This window comes from Candoia aspera, chromosome 2 (assembly GCF_035149785.1).
Source record: "Candoia aspera isolate rCanAsp1 chromosome 2, rCanAsp1.hap2, whole genome shotgun sequence".
Classification (NCBI taxonomy): Eukaryota; Metazoa; Chordata; class Lepidosauria; order Squamata; family Boidae; genus Candoia; species Candoia aspera.
Window position 1 is genome coordinate 11506508 of NC_086154.1, and position 17839 is coordinate 11524346.

Here is a 17839-nt window from a genome sequence, read left to right on the forward strand (position 1 = left end):
TAAATATTGCTGACAGGATTACTCCTTAGTCATGCAATTAATAAATATTCCCTTCTGGGAGTCTCTGGGGATTTCTGGAGCAACAAGGACCTCCAATTTTGCACCTTAAGTTAGATCAGTGTTTTTCAAACTTGGCTGGGGAATTCTGGGAGTAGAAGTCCACACATCTCAGAGTTGCCAAGTTTGAAAAACACTGACTTAGCTGGTCTCCTTTGCTTCCTAAGAACATAATAGCATTCAGCTTCTGATATTCAGCATAATTTCAGCCAAGGGGCTGGCTCTGTCTTCTACCCCATCTCCAGCCTGTTGATAATCTCAGAGCATTGCCTGTTCCTTCATCAGCAGACTTCACAAAACACATTAAACCATAATGGGAATGATTTGGTTTTGGCTTCACATGTTGTTTGAACCCAGCCAGCTGTAGTTTATTCAATAATCTGTGGTTATGGAAACAAAGGCTTAGTTCAAAGCCCTGAATCAACCACTGGGAGTGTTTGTGAGCATGCCGTGACCTCAAGGCAATTTTTTCTACCTATATTGGCTAGGTTCTCTCAACACATTACATCAAAACATGATCTGTTTGTGACTTGCCCTGTTGGGCTAAACCAGTCATTACAATTTCTAAAGTATGGATTATGGCTTTGGGGAAAAACAAGCAGTTTCTGTTTTATTCAGTAAACCATGCTCAAAGAAACAATGGCTTACAACAATGTTTGAAAGCAGTCAGAATGTTTGTGAATATTTCATTCTCTCAAAGCAGCTTTTGTCTGCATTTCTACCCACAAACCATCAATAACTGTAGTTCCTAATATGTCTTATATTTCCTGCAAAGAATTTGATTTGCTTTTCCTTGCAAACTTATCAGATCAACGAAGCTATGAGGAAACAGCTAGCAGACGGCCAACCTCTGATCCTCCAGATTAAAAAAAAAGCCATAAATGTCAAAAGGTGTCATAATCCTCAGGAGGTAGAGGGGATTGTACCACTTTGGAGAGGAGGTGGGGTATACCATTTTAATGTTCTCTGTAGGTAAAATATCCCTATCTCTGGCAGAATGGTTCTACCCAGCCAACTGCAATTTTTTTCCAACAGATGTTTTTGTTCTCCTATAAACTACCTGTCACAAATGCAACACCTCTTCCATCTGCACTCTGAAATATTCTACTCACTTCCAGAATTCCAACACATAAATCCTTGCTGAATTTGTTTTCCAACCTGCAGGGGAAATGACTATTTTACGAGACCCTGTAAAAAAATATGATCCCCAACTGCAGTGACATTTGATACTATGTTTGCTCCAACTTTGCTGCCAGGCAAAATATATCTTAGTGGAACTGAGAGGCCTACAGAATTCTGGAACAACCTCTATTTCAATGTTCCTCAACCTTGGCCACTTGAAGACATCTGGACTTCAACTCCCAGAATTCCCCAGCCATTGCTGGCTAGGGAATTCTGGGAGTTGAAGTTCACACGTCTTCAAGTGGCCAAGGTTGAGAAACACAGGTAGATGCTCTGAGCCAAGACTGGGACACAAACACACACACAAAGCTTTTTTGTACCTTCCTTAGGGGTATTTTGGGACTGATATTATAATTGCTATGGGGTTTGTGTGTGTGTTAGTAGCTCAGCAGTTTTAAGAAGCAGACAAGCATCAGGTTCACACCTCTGCAACTCCCTTTTGGAACTGAGTCTAAATGCTCCTTCAATTATAACAACGCTAATTTTAAAAACAATGCCAAAATCCTGTTCCCACACTTCAGGTGTGACAACTTTTTTTAAAAGTGCTTTATAGCATTAAAAGGTGATACAGCCACACCCCCTTTTTAAAAATTTATCTGGGAAATGAGTTGAGAGATTTAAAAACAAAACACTGATATACATGAAGTAAGAAAAGGAATAAGATGCAATTTTGTTAGCACCCCTTAGTATTAGCATAGGATATTTGGGGCTGAATTTAGGCTAATGTGAACAATTGAAATAAGAAATATGATTCTAAAATGTTTATTAGGTTTTTAAAAAGAATTTAAAAGGGTTACATAAAATAGCCTTTTTCTCCAAAAGGAAAAGAATTGTAAGAATCTTTTGATTAAAAAAAATTATGATTTTATTTTTAAGACTCCTGAACAGCTTGACAAATATAAACAGGAATCTCCAACTGTTATCTTCTTCCTTTGCTCATGCCGGCATCCTGGTGGAAGATCTGGTGATTTCTTTCAATTTTCAGGAGCATCTTTTCCCATCTTGATCGCATTTTTGGAACCATGATCCACCATCAAGGGTGGACTTTGGGGTAGAAGCAGGTGGGAGACCAAAAAAAAAGTCAACTTAGCAGCTGGTATCTTCACTTTTTAATGCCCCTGAGTAGAATACAAGGCAGCATAAGCAAATAGGCCTTTCAATATTCTCAGCAGAGGGACTCTCAGATTTTGAAGTAATTATGTTACTACCAAAAAGGGTTCATCACTGCTACAAAGAAACAGCTGCCTAATCTGAACTGCTGGCCCCAACTCACCCTTCAGAGCTGAAAGACTAACATTTCCTCCATCTTGGCCCCTCAGTCAGTCACTTCCCAACAGGTTAGAGATGGACACAGTGGCTGTGGACATTATCAGTGGCTGAGAATGTGTGTTAATTCATGCTAAGGAATATGGAAGGGCTGTTGTTTCCCTGTCTTGGATCTGCTTTTCTGAGGCCTTATCAAACAAATCATAATTTCTATGGTAGGAAAATGCTCTTCCAGATCACCACCCACTCTTTTTTAAAATTATTTTTTGTTAAAAGAATTTTTTTGCAAAGTAAAAACAATACAAATTTAAAGAAAAGGGAAAGTAAAGTAAAAGTGATAATAGAAAAGAAGTGAAAGAAAAAAGACAAAAGGAAAAGGGGAAAAGATATAAAGGAGGCTTCTGATCTTCTCTACAGCAGTTATAAACATTTATATTTTATCGTCTCTCTCTAAGGTTACATCATGGTTCCCTTCTTTCCATATTCTACCCTTTTTAATCATCAAACTCATAAATCACCATTCCTTTTTTTTCCATTTTCAACAAAAAGTCCACAAGATTTCTAGTCACTGACTAAATATACTTACTGTCTTCTCCCTAATCAAACAAGTTAATTTTGCCATCTCTGCAAATTCTGTCATCTTCACCAGCCATTCCTCCATTGTGGGTATTTCAGAGTCTTTCCATTCTTGTGCATATAATAATCTCACAGCAGTTACCACATACAAAACCGATGATCCATAAGTCTTGTCTAGTTGTCTGTCCATTAGCTTCAGCTAGAAAAGTTCTGGTCTCAGTTGAATATTAATCTTTAAAATTCTTGGATCACTTTGTGTATTTGAACCCAAAATTTTCTAGCTTTATTACAGGTCCACCAAGCATGATAAAATGACCCTTCATGTTTTCCACATTTCCAATATAGATAGATCACTACCCACCCTTGACAACACCTGCCATCTGATACTGTTCCCCCAACAGTGTTGTAAATATTTCTGCAAAAGCTCTAATGCAGTATTTCTCAACCTTGGCAACTTTAAGACATGTGGACTTCAATTCTCAGAATTCCCCAGCTGGCTGGGGAATTCTGGGAGTTGAAGTCCACATGTCTTAAAGTTGCCAAGGTTGAGAAATACTGCCCCACTGGATCTAGGATGAGAGGCACCTATTAAAGAAAATGATGGGTAGCTGCAGCTTTCTGCTTTACTTGAATGCATCTTTATTTGCCTGAAAGGCTATCCTGACACATATGGGATGGGGCATCTTCCCTGGTTTGTCTTTGGGTAAGTGAGTATTTGGTAGCTCGCCATAACACTGTGGCAGAAATTTTAGGGATGGGCCACTCCTTCCACAACAGACTAATTTTGTGAGATTGCATATAACAAGTTCTTAAAATTTACTATGTTCATATGAGCTTATCCACAACTGAACCACAATTTACTTCATTGTTCTGAATACATATAGCATACTGATCTGAAGTAACCACATTGGCTGAGTGTGACTAACTACAGTTTGTTGCACGAACTCAGTCACAGGCTTCTGAAGGCAACCAAGTAGGACAGTCTTTTTCACCTGGGTTCCTCCACCCACGGCCCTGAACTACAACTCCCATCACCCTTGCCAGCATGGCTATTTTTTTTTCTTTCTTTCTTGCCCAAAAGAAACAGGGCAAAGCTTGGCAGGCTACTTCCACAGCAAAAAATGGTTTGGCTTGCAAGGCTAACTCATGCCCAAAAGGGACAGATTCCAGTCCACATACAGCAACTCAGGCTGGCCCACCCACAGAATAAGCTTACATTTAGAAAGGATTCAGTGCTACATAAATATGCAGCAAAAGGAGGAACAGCCACACACTGGAACGAATAGAAAAGCCAATGTAAATAAGCATCTTAGGAAAGAGATTAAATATCTGTAATTTAAAAGGCTATGGCCCCACTCAGCTCCCTCCTCCTCCAAACAAGAAAGAAAGAAAGAAAGAAAGAAAGAAAGAAAGAAAGAAAGAAAGAAAGAAAGAAAGAAAGAAAGAAAGAAAGAAAGAAAGAAAGAAAGAAAGAAAGAAAGAAAGAAAGAAAGAAAGAAAGAAAGAAAGAAAGAAAGAAAGAAAGAAAGAAAGAAAGAAAGAAAGGTAGATCCTGGCAATGCTACTGTATTCGAAGTAGCCCAACTAGGCTGCCTCTTTTAATTCCGACTAAAATGCGTTGGGCCTGTCCCCTTTTCCTCGCATTTGTAACAAGAACGCGGGGGGGCGGGGGGAGAGAGGAGGAGAAAACACGTGCACAAAAAGAGAGAAAGTCCCGAGTTATGGCAGCCCTCAGTGCCGCCGCCTTGGATGGGAACGCGGGGCTGGAGCGCATCTGCAGGCTAAAGGACCCTCCCCTCCACCCAGACGTCTAACGGTCTGCAATCCTGTTCCCTGGGCAAGACCCGGTGGGGTCGCCCCCGCCTTCCCAACCGCAGGTGTCACCGGCGCTCCTCCTCCGCGTTTCTTGCTTCCCTCGGCGGCACCTGTGAGCATAGAGCTAGGAAAACGTAAGAGGGGTGTGTGGCTTTCCTATCATGTCAGGCCACTTGCGTTCGTAAAACGGGGGAATAGGAAAATGCAGGCTCTTAGCAAGCGTCGGAGGATGGATGTCGGACACCTTTTTCACCGTTCCGCGGGAGGCTTCGCTAACGCGGTGGTACCCACGTGCGGGCAATCCCGCGCACGTTTATCAGCGTTCAGCGAGGCTTACTCCCCGGGGAGGGGGCGATGCAGCTTGCACTGGAAATGTTAAACAGGAGCGGCTCCCATAATGCCCAGCCAAGAGGGCCTGGGAGATACGCATGTAATGTAAAAATGAGTCCCTTCATAGACAGGAGAGCCCCGCTGAAGTAACACCGAAAGCAAGTTTAGTCTTCATGACTTCGAGGAGAGAAGCGACGTCTTCCACCGCTTTTGAGATGACTTGAGGAAAACAGCGCTTTCAGCCGCTCAGCAGCGAGTATCTGGCTTGGAGAACGAAGGGGATTTAACTTAAATGCGGAATGTTTGCACCTGATAGGAGCTCTTGTGCACGTTTGCGATCTATTCCCGCAGCCCTTCTTAGAATCTACACTACAGGCCCAAGTGGTTTGAACCGCATTTATTCTTCCCCCGTAATTTGTCACTTAGGAGAAAAAAAACTTTATTGAAAAAGTATTGAAACTCGGAAACGTTGCAGACAACGAGGGAAGTTCCTCCAAAGAGGCTCACAGTTGCCATCTTTCAGCATTCCCGACTCAGTCCAAAACCGCAAACTTTTCCTCCCTCGCCCGCAAATTCCACCAATCTTGGAATTCACCGGTTCGAGCCTTCCCCAACCGGGTGCCCTCCGGATGGGTCGGACTGCAACTCCCGGGGGCAGACGGGAATTGGAATGCAACCGCTCGGGAGGAAAAATAGCGGAGAGAACGATCCAGGCCCCCCCCCTTTTTTTGCCTTTTAAATAACGAGCCCCTAGCGCCTATTAGTGGGGGGGCGGTTAGGGAGCATAAATTCGCGCCTTCGCATTCGACCCCGAGGTCTTTAGGGAGCTGTAGTTTTCTCTGACCCAGAAAAACTACACTTCCCGCTCCCCTGCGTGCCCCATTCATCGCCTGGCCAATCAGCGAGGCGGCTCTCCTCCGCTCCCATTGGCCCGCGCCGGGCTGGGGGGGGAGGAGCAGGAAGAAGAGTCCTCAACCTTCTCGCGAGTTGCACTTTGAGGCCTTTGCTCCCTGTGCCGCGAGCGGGAGACCCAGCGGCGGCGGCGGACTTGGCGGGCGAAGGGCGGAGGGGGCCGGGGCTCGGGCTCCCGCCGCGCGCGCGGAAGTGCCTCCCCGCTGGATTTGGGGGTCCGAGGAGGCGGCGGCTCCCGGCGAGGGAGGGGACGGGCCGGCGCTGAGACCAGCTTCCCCCGGAGCAGCTCTGGACTCCGCAGCCGCGACCAGCTCCCCCGGCGCTTCGTAAGGGCGTTTCTTTGTCCAGCCTTCCCGCCCGGCCTCCCCGACCCGGCGTCTTCCGGAGAGGCCGGACTCCAGCTCCCATCGTTCCCGGGCCGCTCTGGCTGGGAACGATGGGAGCTGGAGTCCGCTCCCTCCAGGAGCGCTTTGGGAGGTTGGGCTCTTAACTCCTCTTCCCGTTCTCCCTCCCCGCCTGCCCGCCCGCCCTTTCTTGCTTCTAAATATCCCGGCTGCTTTCGCGGTTTCCTCCGGCTTTGACCCCGGGGTGCATGCAGACGATCTCTGGAACCCGGTTGCTGCTCGTGTGGAGGGGGGAAGATCCTCCTCTGGGTAACCGGCGGCCCCAACTTTCCTCTTGAAAGGGAACTTTTCGTGATGGGTGGGGGAGGTCGCCTTCTTTGTCGTCTCTCTCGGCCACCGGCTGCTTCTGGCCGGGGGAGGAGATACAGTAATGCGTGTTTGGATTTTAAAAAAAAACCTGCCCGTGAGGATCGGTTGTCGGGGAACCCGAGGAGGAGGGAGGCTTTACAGGCGTGTTTGGTGGTGGAAGGCTTTTTCTCAGAGGCATCTGGCAAACAGGATGCTGCACAAGGTAGGCCTTTGTCTGATCCGGAAGAGGTCTTCTCCTTTTTTATTTATTTATTGTGCTGGTATCTTACCTTGACTTTAGCAGAACTGAATCATGCTTTAAAAAGAAAAAGCCTTCAACACCGATAATTCATTAGAGTGCTGCCAAAGGAGACCCCTTTTGCACCAGCAGGATTTCTGTTGCCATTCCTCTGCCTACTTGCATGGGAGTGAGTCTCTTTGCAGGGGAAAAAAAAAATCCTGGGACTTCATTCAGTGTAAACACGTCTAATAGTGCGGTGTACATTTGGCAGCCTGCTCCAACAATGGCTACCAAAATGTCCCTGCTCTGCTTTCTTTAGGCCAGGTTCAGTTTTGCTATTACTCTCCTCCCTGGCTAACTTGAACTGCACTGAATAATTGATTTTCGCTGGGACTGTATGATTTGTGATAACTGGAAGTGTTGTTTACCTAGCCTAGGGAGTGGAAATGCTTTTAAAGGCATGGAAATGCTTTTAAACCAACAAAAAAGTTAAGACAACTTTTTTGCAGGTGGGGTGGGGTCAATATCATCAAGAGGGTGGAATTTAGTGGTGGGTAACATTATTCTTTCACACTTTTCAGGCTTTCTGTGTAAATCTCAGGTCACTCCTGTTGAATTCAATGGGCTCTACTTAGGCTGCAGTCTGTTTTAAAAGCAAGTGAGAGTGGGCTCAGTGGGATTTCTTAACACCAAGATTTTCCAGCAAGCACTTTTGATTTGTTCCTCGCATAGATTGGTGGCTGTTTCATAAACAATGTAGGGCACTAATTGAAAAGGTCACAGATACACTGTATAAAGAAATGTGTGTGTGTGGTGGAAGAGACGTTAGAGCCACATATGCAGCTAAACTCTGGTTTTGACATGTGTGAAACCGGTGACAATGTCACGGAATGGTTGTGAGGCCCCAGAAATGTTGTGTCAAGGCACTGCATTTTAACAAAGACTGTACTCTTGCTTCTAGCAATATAAACTTGACTTTTTTGCATGCTTGGCTATTTGAAACAGCCTTCCCCAACTTCACTTGTTCCGGACATGATGGGACTACAACTCCCAGCCTCCTTTTCCTTATAGTTGATTGATTAGATGTTTTACACTTGGATAAAGAAATGTGCTTTTATCAGAGATGGGCAGGAATGGAAAAATATTACACAGTTCTGTCCTTGATCACTTTTCATTTTTTAACAGGTGCCTCTCACCGTAGGGTAGAGCACATTTAGAAATCCCACCCCTCATTTTAGCCTACAAGTCTGAAATTCCCCAGGGTCCAAATACACTAATGCTAGCAGGCCTAGCCCTGCTTAGCTTTGAACTCAGACAAGGTCAGCTGGGTGTAATCAGGAAATAAATTGCTTTCTATGTTTACAGGGTGACTTGCAATTACCAATACACTATTAGAACAGTGTTTCTCACCTTTGTCAAGTTTTATGATGTGTGGACTTCAACATGCTGGCTGGGGAATTCTGGGCGTTGAAGTCATCTTAAAGTTGACATGGTTGAGAAACATTGCATTAGAATATCAAAGAACTACATAACCACCCACATTAAATTGCAGCATTCAAAACAAACACTTGAAATTTTTTGAAAGTTGGATCAGAACAAATTCAATGGTTGAAGTGTTTTTTCTGTGTATTGCAGAGGGATGGACGAAGTGAATTTCCGGTGTTACAATTCTGTGATTCTAAGAAAGACTTAGGGATTCTTCTAATTGCCCACAGGGAGCTTGGCACATCACCAGGGTGGGAAATTCCAAAGTCATGGGGCACTAGCATTAGTTATACCTTTCTTTGGGCATTCTCTGACCTGAATAGGGTTCACAGCCATTCCTTTTTAAGGGAAATTGCTAGTTAATGGTCCAAGATGCTTAGTGGATGTTTCCTCTATGGGAGCCACAAAGGCAGAAGATGTTTCTTCTGGGGAGCTGGACATCTATTTCTGAATGAAACGCCCATTCAAAGCCTGGAGAAGGTGATCCGGCTTTAAATAAGGGGAGGGGGACAGAGAAAAAAACAGTCTGCAGTTTTCCAATCGGAAGACCAGAGGAACCAGTGGTGAATTAATTGCAGGTAAACTTGGTGAAGCCACAGAAGAGCAGAGTGGCTGTTTTTTCTTTAGATACCTGACTTGTTGAAACAGCTGCACCTTGTGGGTGCAACTTGTTGATTTCTACTTATGTTCTGCTTCTGTTGGGTGGTGGAAAAAGCTCACATGGGACAAATAAATTGGATTGAGGGGAATAGGTTGCATGGATTCTGGGAAGCAGCTTAACTTGGTTCACCTGAGATGCTTAGCTCAATATGGTTTGCCCCATGGTCCCTATGCAAAGGACAAACTAAATTCTTCCCAAGAGGTGGATTTATCTTAATTCTGGAGATGGTATGTAAAACTGGATAAACTGTCTCATAGGTTGAGAGGTGGTATGTCTTTTTGGCCTGTTTCCAAGAAACCCTTGGCTATTGCATTTTACTGTTCCAAAGGGCTGGTTGAAAAGGATGAACATGGATTGTCACCTCATGCTTGGACAGTTCCTTTCCTTGAAAACAGCTCTCTCCCCCAACCTGGTGCTCTCCATATGTATTGGACTACAGCTCCCATCAGCCACAGCTATGGGATGATTCCCCTGTTTGTTTCCAGATTTTTCTCACGTTGTAGGGAAAAGAAACAGAAGACCAATCTGGTAAGGGGTTTGCATCTAGGAATGGAAGGGGGGAGTTATATTTGGAGGGGACACTCTTACATGGTGTTCTACCCTTTTAAGCTCTGGTTTGTTGAACAGGCCACAGTGGACTGGTTCACGTGAACTGCTAACCCATTGGCCACGGTTTACAAAGAACAATGGGTGGCTTCACACACTGATCTGAAGCCGAGCAAGTCACAATATGGCTTGGCATCCTATGGAAGCTCAGCCCCCATCCGAAGAAACCGCTTGGGCCAAGAGCTGATAAAGAGAGTCTGGAACTGCAGCTTTCCTCGTGCAAGATTTTACATTTCTAACTAGGCTGTGGGTGACTTGTTTTTTCTGAAACTTGGTTAGTTTTTACTTGGGACAGAAATGAACAGAGCATTCTGCTCCTTTGCCTGCCTGCAAGTCCTTGTTGTCTTCAATTGAACTTGAGTTGGTAGATCAACAGCTACATTTTCTTTGGCTGCTGATGCTCAGAGAAATTGCAGCTATTTCATTCATTTCTGCAGAATGCAGGCAAAAAAATCCAAACATGAATAATTGATATTTGTGATTCTAGATTTCTAGCGATGGTCAAATGATTGGGGGGGTGGGGGGGTAGGAGAAGTAACATGTTGAAAAGTGGATATGTAAAGGCGTGGAGAAAAGGAGGCTAAAGGAACTATGGATTGTTAAGGGTGAAGATGAAAGAACTAAAACAGAGGAGGCTCTTTTATATGCTGGGAAAAATAGGGGGGGGCGGTTGTGCAGAACTCTAGTGAGTTCAGGTAAACAGCCCTAACTTTTTTTCACTTCTTTTAATTTTAGGGATATCAGCAGATTTACAGGATCTGCACAGCCTATTCCTGAACGTGTCTACTTGGACCTAAATCCTGGTGTGGACCTATTTTCATATAGGCACCTCAACCACTGTGTCCTGCAATAGGGCAGATTTCTAAGTAAGCTTGCATAAAATTACAGCTTCTGTGGATTGACTTCTTAAACTTTTGTTGACTTGAGCATAGAGTTGCTTGTTTTATGGAACAGTGATCCAAAAATATAGCCCATTGGCTTACCTTTAGTGGCCCTCAGAGCTTCCCAGCATGAGTGGGTCCAAATCGGTTATCTTTCCCCCTCCCCCATTTTTTGCAAATGTGAGAGCCTTATGGAACAGAGTGGGTCGCATATGGTGCTTAAGGCACCTACTTCTCCCCTTAAAACTCCTGGACTGTCATCCCTAGCCAGATCTTGGCTCTGCCTGATTTGGGAATGTAGCCCTTAACATACCACGTAAGACGTAATTCATTGTTCAGACTGATTGAAGTTGCATGTCCCTAGGATTAAATCCCCTTTGTTTTTTGTTTCTTTTTTTCTTCTTTGTCTCCTGTATTAATGCAGTAGAATGAAAAAAAAAAAATTCTCCCTGCTTTGAATGTGTGGAGTGATCCAGTTCATTTTTCCACCTCTTTTCTAAGACAGATTCCTATTCTGCTGGACTTATATTTGAATTTTATCCAAACGTCACGTTTGTTCAGTCAGTGGGTTATTGCTGTTACTTCAAAGGTGTAGATGACAGCCAAAGCTCTTGACACCTCTTTTCTGTTCATAGCAAAAATGCCTTGGTACTCACACAATGTGGTGCTGCTGCTTTGTGGCACTTCCTGGGCTGTCCATATGACCACACAATGTTGCGGGGTCACATGGTCTGTCCAGGGAGTGCTTAAAGGAGAAATGCTCCAAAGGGCTCTTTGTCACTGTTAGAGGCTCTGACCATCTCAGAAGTGGGTTGGATGGTGTTTTTGTCTTCTAGAGAAAGATAGCGTATAAACCAGACTTTGCTTCTCCTAGTGTTTATCCTACCATTGTTTTCTGAAAATGGTAAGCCTATATGTATTGCTAGCAAGATCCATGGGACAATTATTTTACAGCCCAATTTCACATCCCAGATCATGCACCTTTAATTTGCTGTATGACCAATTTAAAAGATTATTTCCAGACAAATGAATCTATGAAGATGTTAGTTGACTAATTTGTTGGTTAAAATAGCAGACTCTTTCAGTCCTTTATTTTTATACATCTTAAATAATGAGGTCTGGGAGTTCAAATGATTTTCTTTTGCTGGTTAAGTTAATACTTTTAGAACAACAGAGTATGGTCACGGGCTCCAGGTCCCACACAAGGCCCAAAGGCCTTGGGTATGACCCACAGAGGCTGTCCAGAGTTGTTACCAAATTGTGATTTTTTTTTTACTGTGGCAGCAGAAGAAAATGATTAATGTAGGACTGGGGAGTAGTTATATTAATTACTTCATATTATATTAACAATATGAAATAGAATAAAATTTGTGGTGATTCCAGCCATCAGTCCATCTTGCACTGAGTTGGCAAATCCTGAATTGTTGTTGTCCCCCCCCCTCCTAATTTCCAGGGTTTTGTGACATCCCATGATGCGGTCATATGTTTCTCAGAAGCAAAGTGAACTTTGTTGAACGGGCGCAAAGACCCCTCCCAAAAGAAGCCATGCAGGACAGCTATCAGAATGTCATGGCGCTGGGTAAGAAATAGTGGTCACCCATCCAAGGGCCCTTTTCTTGTTTTTTCTTGGCATGAGAATCGGCTGTGCCACCTGCAATTTCAACATGTCCCTATCTGGGTGCATAATCTTAGGCAACAGCCTAGGCAACGTGATTGGCCCTGAAGGCCATCTGTGCTGTTGCACGATGGGCCATCCACACAATCATAAGAGTACAGACAGGGCACTATTACAATAAGACTCAACAATGATAACTCCTCTTAGGACATTCTGGCTTCTGCCCTAAGGTGGCTCTGCATGCCAGGAGTGATGGAAACAGGGCCTCCATATTCTGGAAGACCATGGCTTCTTTTCTCCAACCCTAGGCCAGAATCTAAATGCATTTATCGTACCAGGTCTTTACCACAACAGTGAATTATCTACAGGGAGATTCTGCTTTGAATTCTCTTCATTTTTTGCCTTCTCTCTTTCCACATGACCCTTCCCAAGCTTTGGAGATGAGAGCATGGGGCTTTGCACTGGGTGCCTCCACTGGTGATAGAAGACAGGGTCTTCTGTGATTTTCCCATTGTTAATGGCATTGTACAGATAGTCCTTGACTTATGGCCACAATTGGGACCAGAATTCACATCGTAAGTCATTGCAGTCGTAAGTTGAGTGACCAGTGACCGGACCCGATTTTATGACCATTTTTATGGCGGTCATTAAGTGAATGCAGCTTCCCCAATGGGCATTTTTTGCCGGGAAAAGGTAAAAGTCACAAACCATGATTACTTGGCCATGGGACACTACAACTGGTCATAAATGCGAGCCTGTTGCCAAGTGCCTGAAATGCGATCGTGTGACTGCGGGGGGGGGGGTGTGTGCGACATTTTGCAGCGTTCATAAGTGCTTTACAGGCCATAAAGCACCCATTCTGAGGCTGTTGTAACTTCAAACCGTTGTTAAACGAATGGTCATAAGTCAAGGACTACCTGTAGTATTTTGTAATTCATATGCTGCATTTAATTTAAATCGTTTGTTCAACGAGGTTTTGGAATTGGCTTGTGAATCTCGACTAACACCAATCATGATTTGTTGATACAGCTTTTTCTATTATACTGGTTTAACCTGAGCTTGAAGTTTCCTTCAAGTCGTGCCCAGTTCCTGGCAACTTCATAGACAGTTTTCTCAGCAGCAGTGGTTGGCCACTGCCTTTTCCTCAGTGTTTCCTTCCAATTTTCCAGTCTATAGCTCTGAATTTCCCTGGAGGTCTCCCATCCAAATACTAACCAGGCCCGACCCTGTTTAGCTTCTGAGTCCAGACCAGGTCAGCCTAGTGCTGCCATCTGTTGAGGAGTTGGCAAGAGCTGCCAGCAGAAACAAAATGCTTTGTGGGACAACAAATCCCAGCTGGAGGGAGTTTTCAAAGCTGCTCCTTTTGCTTGGTGCTAGAGTTTCTTTCCCAGGTTTTTGGTGCTCATTCATCAGTTTCCTGGGAGACAATGAGACAATTTTCTCACCGTGTATAGGCTTTTTGGGGAACAGAAAATTGAGATTCTGGGTGTTGCCTTGAGCTCCTTGGAGGAAAGGTAGCCTTCAGATGTGGTACAGAATAGAAAGCCCAACTCTGTCCTAGACAATTTACCCCAAATGGCAGTTGAGAGAGTATTTAACCTATAACAAAATATTGATTTATTATTCCAGGGGGAGGGGGCTATCTATTAAATCCAAATGTCCATTAACTCCAAATGTATGTCATTTACACTGTTACAAATCATGTCATTTATATGAATGAAAACCTCATTGTAACAAAAGATCTTTTGATGAAGTGTGAGGTGGCATCCAAACAAAAAATGGGTTGGTTGTGTTCGGAGTCTTCTCAAGCCTCTGAAGTGTTCAACAACAACATCTGCAGTGCACTCCTTTGTGTTCTCTTGGCAGGCCGGACACCCCTGTTGCCGAATTATCCTGCAGTCGCAAAAGACACTCAGGAGTCCCAGAGGCAGAGGGCCAAGTTTTGGAGCAAGGAAGAGATCGGGCTCTTTGTCGACCTCTGGATCAGCCCGGAGGTCCAGAACGAACTCCAGAACACCTATCACAACGAGGTGGTCTTCAACTGGCTCTCCAACGAGATGGGCTTGCGGGGTTTCAACCGCTCAGCTCGCCAGTGCCGTGAGAAGATGAACGCGCTGAAGAAGAAATTTAAGGAGGTCACCACTCACAACAAATGCCCTGGCGCTGGCGAAGTGCGGACCATGCCGTTCTACGACAAGCTAGCCACCATCCTCCTGAGCCGGAGGGATGCCAAGCACTCTTCCAACAGTGGTGATAAGGGTCAGTGGTCCAGGCAGGCTTCCTCACCAGCTCCAGGAACATCTGGACAGGCGGCTTTACTTGCGAGGCCCTCTTTGATTAGTCCGCCGGGGCTGAGGTCTGCTGGGGCAGCCGGCCAAAGCAAATCCCACCTACAGCAGCCCCCTCAGAAGCAGCCTCGCCTTCTCCAGGCCGGGACTGTCTCCCCCACTCACTGCCACCGGCCCCTCTTGCAGCCCAACCGGAGCCTGGCTGTGCAAAAGCACCGGGGGCATTCATCCCCATGGTCTGCCTCCAACCAGCTGGCAGTCGTCACTCCAAAAATCGAGGAGCAGTCGCCGGACGAAGATGACCCACCCAGCTCGATGTGCTCTGTGCTCCAAGGAAGCCACCTCCCCATGGAGGTGCGTGTGATCGATGAGAACGGCATCACTGTCACCTCGGCCATGTGTGAGGAGGTCAAGCAGGAGCAGGAGGAGGAGGACACAGCTCCCGATCCTGAATTAGACTTTGATACCAAGTTCGAGAGAGAAATGGTGGATAATGGTGAGCCTCCAGAAGCAGCCACCACCCGTCTGGACCCAGACGTGCTGTCGGAGTATTCAGAAGAACCGTACGATGAGACTGAAGGGGTGGATGACTTGCCCGTGGATTTACTGCAGTGTTTTGGGGACCGATTCTCCTCCTTTGGTGGGATGGAAGAGAGCAACCATGACCAGGAAAGGCCCAAGCATGAGCATCCATTATCCAGAGCTTTATCGACAGGTGAGCAAACTTGACTTGGCCACAAATCCTGGGTTCCTTGTGTGCTGCCTTAACCTGCCCTTCGGTCTCTTCTGGGTCTGTCAGCTCTGGGGTGTGTGCCCTCTAGGCCCTAGATAACTCTCTGGATCTGGCTTTTATTGACTCTCATTATTGTCCACCTGACTTGTCAGTCTTTTCCCCATTTTTCTAGCTGTAAGGAATTAGTGCCTCATTAAGGATCGAGTTTTAAATGTTAACATTTGAGTTTTCTCCTTCCAAAAGAGGGGAAATTAGTGACTTGTTTCTTACTCCCAGCAAACTTCAGGAGAATTCTTGGTGCCAGCTAAAATCCCTACATTGCAAGAGTGCCCCTCTTCTGCAAGACTGTACTCTGGTGGCTGTTCGTTTGTCTGTCTGGGGGGCCTTCAAGTCAACTGCCTGTACAAGTCCCTTCGGTTCTCTTGGCAACAGTTTCAGAAGTGGCTTGCCATTGCCGCCACCTTCCTAGGGCTGAGAGAGGGGGGCTAGTGCCTAAGGCAGGGCTAGAACTCACAGCCTCCTGGTTTGTAGCCTGGTGCCTTGAACCCCCACGCCATGCTGGTCTCACCCTCCGGTGCAGACACAGCTTCAACACCAGCCACAATTTTCCCAGCCCAGATTCATTTTCTTACTGGATTTTGAGCCATCTTTTCTGATGAAGGGTCCTAAGAATTTCACACATGCACGCCCTCTCTGCTGGGCTGGAGAATGCCTTGTGTTCAGCGTTGGTCTCCTTTCTGTGTCCTGACAGTCTCCTTTCTCCTCTTCCTCAGCTGAAAGTCTCATTCAGGAGCAGGAGGGAGAAGCGCTTGACAACTCCGACATCATCTGTGCTCCCCTGGGCAACATTGGACGGAAGGACCTGAACAGCAGCTTTGAGGGTGGTGTAGGGCCGCCAATCGACCGTGTTCCGCCTACCAGAGGCCTGGGAGATGACGCTCCGCTGACCAGTGCACAGAGAACTGCCCGGTTCAGGAACAAGAGGAAAATAGAGAGAGTCCAGCTGGCGAAGGAGCTAATTAACGCCACCCGAGAAACTGGGGAGAACATCCGCGAGGCGCTTTACGAGCTCGACAGTAAGGAGTCGCAGAGGCGGGTTGACGATCGCAAAGTCGCGGTGTGGTGCGCAAAGCACATTGCGAAAAGCATCCGAGTCTCTAGCCAAACCATGGCTGCTGCCATGCGCGATTCTGATGCTGCCTTCCAGAGGTGCATGGAGAGCTACACCGTGGCCCTTGAGAGGCAAACAACTCTGTTGGAGAACATTGCAGATTCGCTAAATGCTCGCATGGCGGCTCCCCAGCCCTCCCTCCCCATCCCCATTCCTGCCGATGGGACACGTGGGACATCCGTGTGCGTGAGTCCTGTACCAGCACCTTCGCCCCCCATCCCCATGGAGTCAGCGAAGACTCCTCCCTCACTGAGAAGCCAGCCTGGGAACGAGGAAGAGTCTCCCGGGGGGGCAGACTCCAATAGCAGTAGCCGATAATAGTCCGAAGGCAACCTTCCCCGATTTGGTGCTTCCTCCCAATGTGTTGGGACCACACCTCCCAGAATTCTCAGTCAGCAGGAGGGCACCACGCTGAAGAAGGTTGGTCTTCACAGAACGTTGAGTTGCTGCATTGTTCCTCTTGTCAACAGAACAGATCACCATGCCTTCTCGAACGTTGACAAGGTTACCTCAGTACTTCCATTTACTCCTATACAATCGTTCAAGGTTTCTTCTGTTACGTTACTTGAGAAAACTGGTGCTATTTTCTGCACCTTATTCTTGTTTACAAAGCTCTGTTAAACCTGCTTTTTTTTTCTAGCACTGTATACAATGCCCAATATTTACTAGACGGCACAGCCAGCTTATGCCATAATAAATTTGTTAGTTTTTAAGATGCCACAAGACTGCTTGTTGTTTTTGCGCAAGAAACTAAGCTAACTGCCGTCCCTGTAGAGAAAGGCGGTACTCTGTTTTAATTTTTCAAGCAAGTGAAAAACACATTTCCTGTTTGGACGAATGCAGTTTTAGATGGTGCTCCTCCACCGACATGCATAATCACAACCCTGTGTCGTTCTAGAGATCAGCATTATTCACTCTTCGTGTACAAATAGTCTTTATCTGCCGGCGTCTTCTCTGGAGATTGCTAGAAGTGCCCTAATATGTCTGGAGAAGACCTGACATCAAAACAGCTGGATTAAAATGCCGGCTTCTTTAAAAATCCTCTTTTTTTCTGGCCTAACCACTAGGGTCTATTAATCATGCCCTTCCTATGTGCAATGGCACAGTGGATGTTGAAAAGAACTGTTGATCATCTGAACTGCTGGTGTGAAAAGGTGATCCCATGAAACACATTTTCCAACCCGAGCCTTTCCGCTTTTTAAACAAAGGCATTAACCGTTTGAGCACCTTGTCCTGTTGTGCTCCTCTACATTTTTGCTGTTCAACAAGAATAGAATTCCTTCCCAAGGAATCATGTTTCTTGGGTGCAATATTAAATCATTTTTCCT

The 17839-nt window shown here is 45.7% G+C and overlaps 1 protein-coding gene across 3 annotated transcripts; it reads left to right on the plus strand.

Annotated features, from left to right (window-relative positions):
• Positions 1–6305: 6305 nt before the first annotated feature.
• On the plus strand, positions 6306–17226 carry LOC134492090 (uncharacterized). 3 transcript variants are annotated; one of them, XM_063296230.1, is made up of 5 exons: positions 6306–6464; positions 10559–10689; positions 12158–12283; positions 14186–15322; positions 16114–17226. In XM_063296230.1, the coding sequence occupies exons 3-5, from the start codon at positions 12187–12189 to the stop codon at positions 16827–16829; spliced, it is 1950 nt and encodes a 649-aa protein (XP_063152300.1). In that variant the 5' UTR covers positions 6306–6464; positions 10559–10689; positions 12158–12186; the 3' UTR covers positions 16830–17226. The 3 variants fall into 3 exon arrangements, with proteins under 3 accessions (XP_063152300.1, XP_063152302.1, XP_063152301.1); XM_063296232.1 differs by lacking the exon at positions 6306–6464 and adding an exon at positions 6699–7053; XM_063296231.1 differs by lacking the exon at positions 6306–6464 and adding an exon at positions 9482–9745.
• The last annotated feature ends 613 nt before the right edge of the window (positions 17227–17839 follow it).

What these genes read in the sequence shown, in the direction of transcription:
- LOC134492090 (XM_063296230.1), top strand. Translation starts at nt 12,187, where the DNA reads ATGTTTCTCAGAAGCAAAGTGAACTTTGTTGAACGGGCGCAAAGACCC. An exon ending in TCAGAATGTCATGGCGCTGG is followed by an intron (nt 12,284 to 14,185) that starts GTAAGAAATAGT and finishes TTCTCTTGGCAG; the next exon opens with GCCGGACACCCCTGTTGCCG. An exon ending in ATCCAGAGCTTTATCGACAG is followed by an intron (nt 15,323 to 16,113) that starts GTGAGCAAACTT and finishes CCTCTTCCTCAG; the next exon opens with CTGAAAGTCTCATTCAGGAG.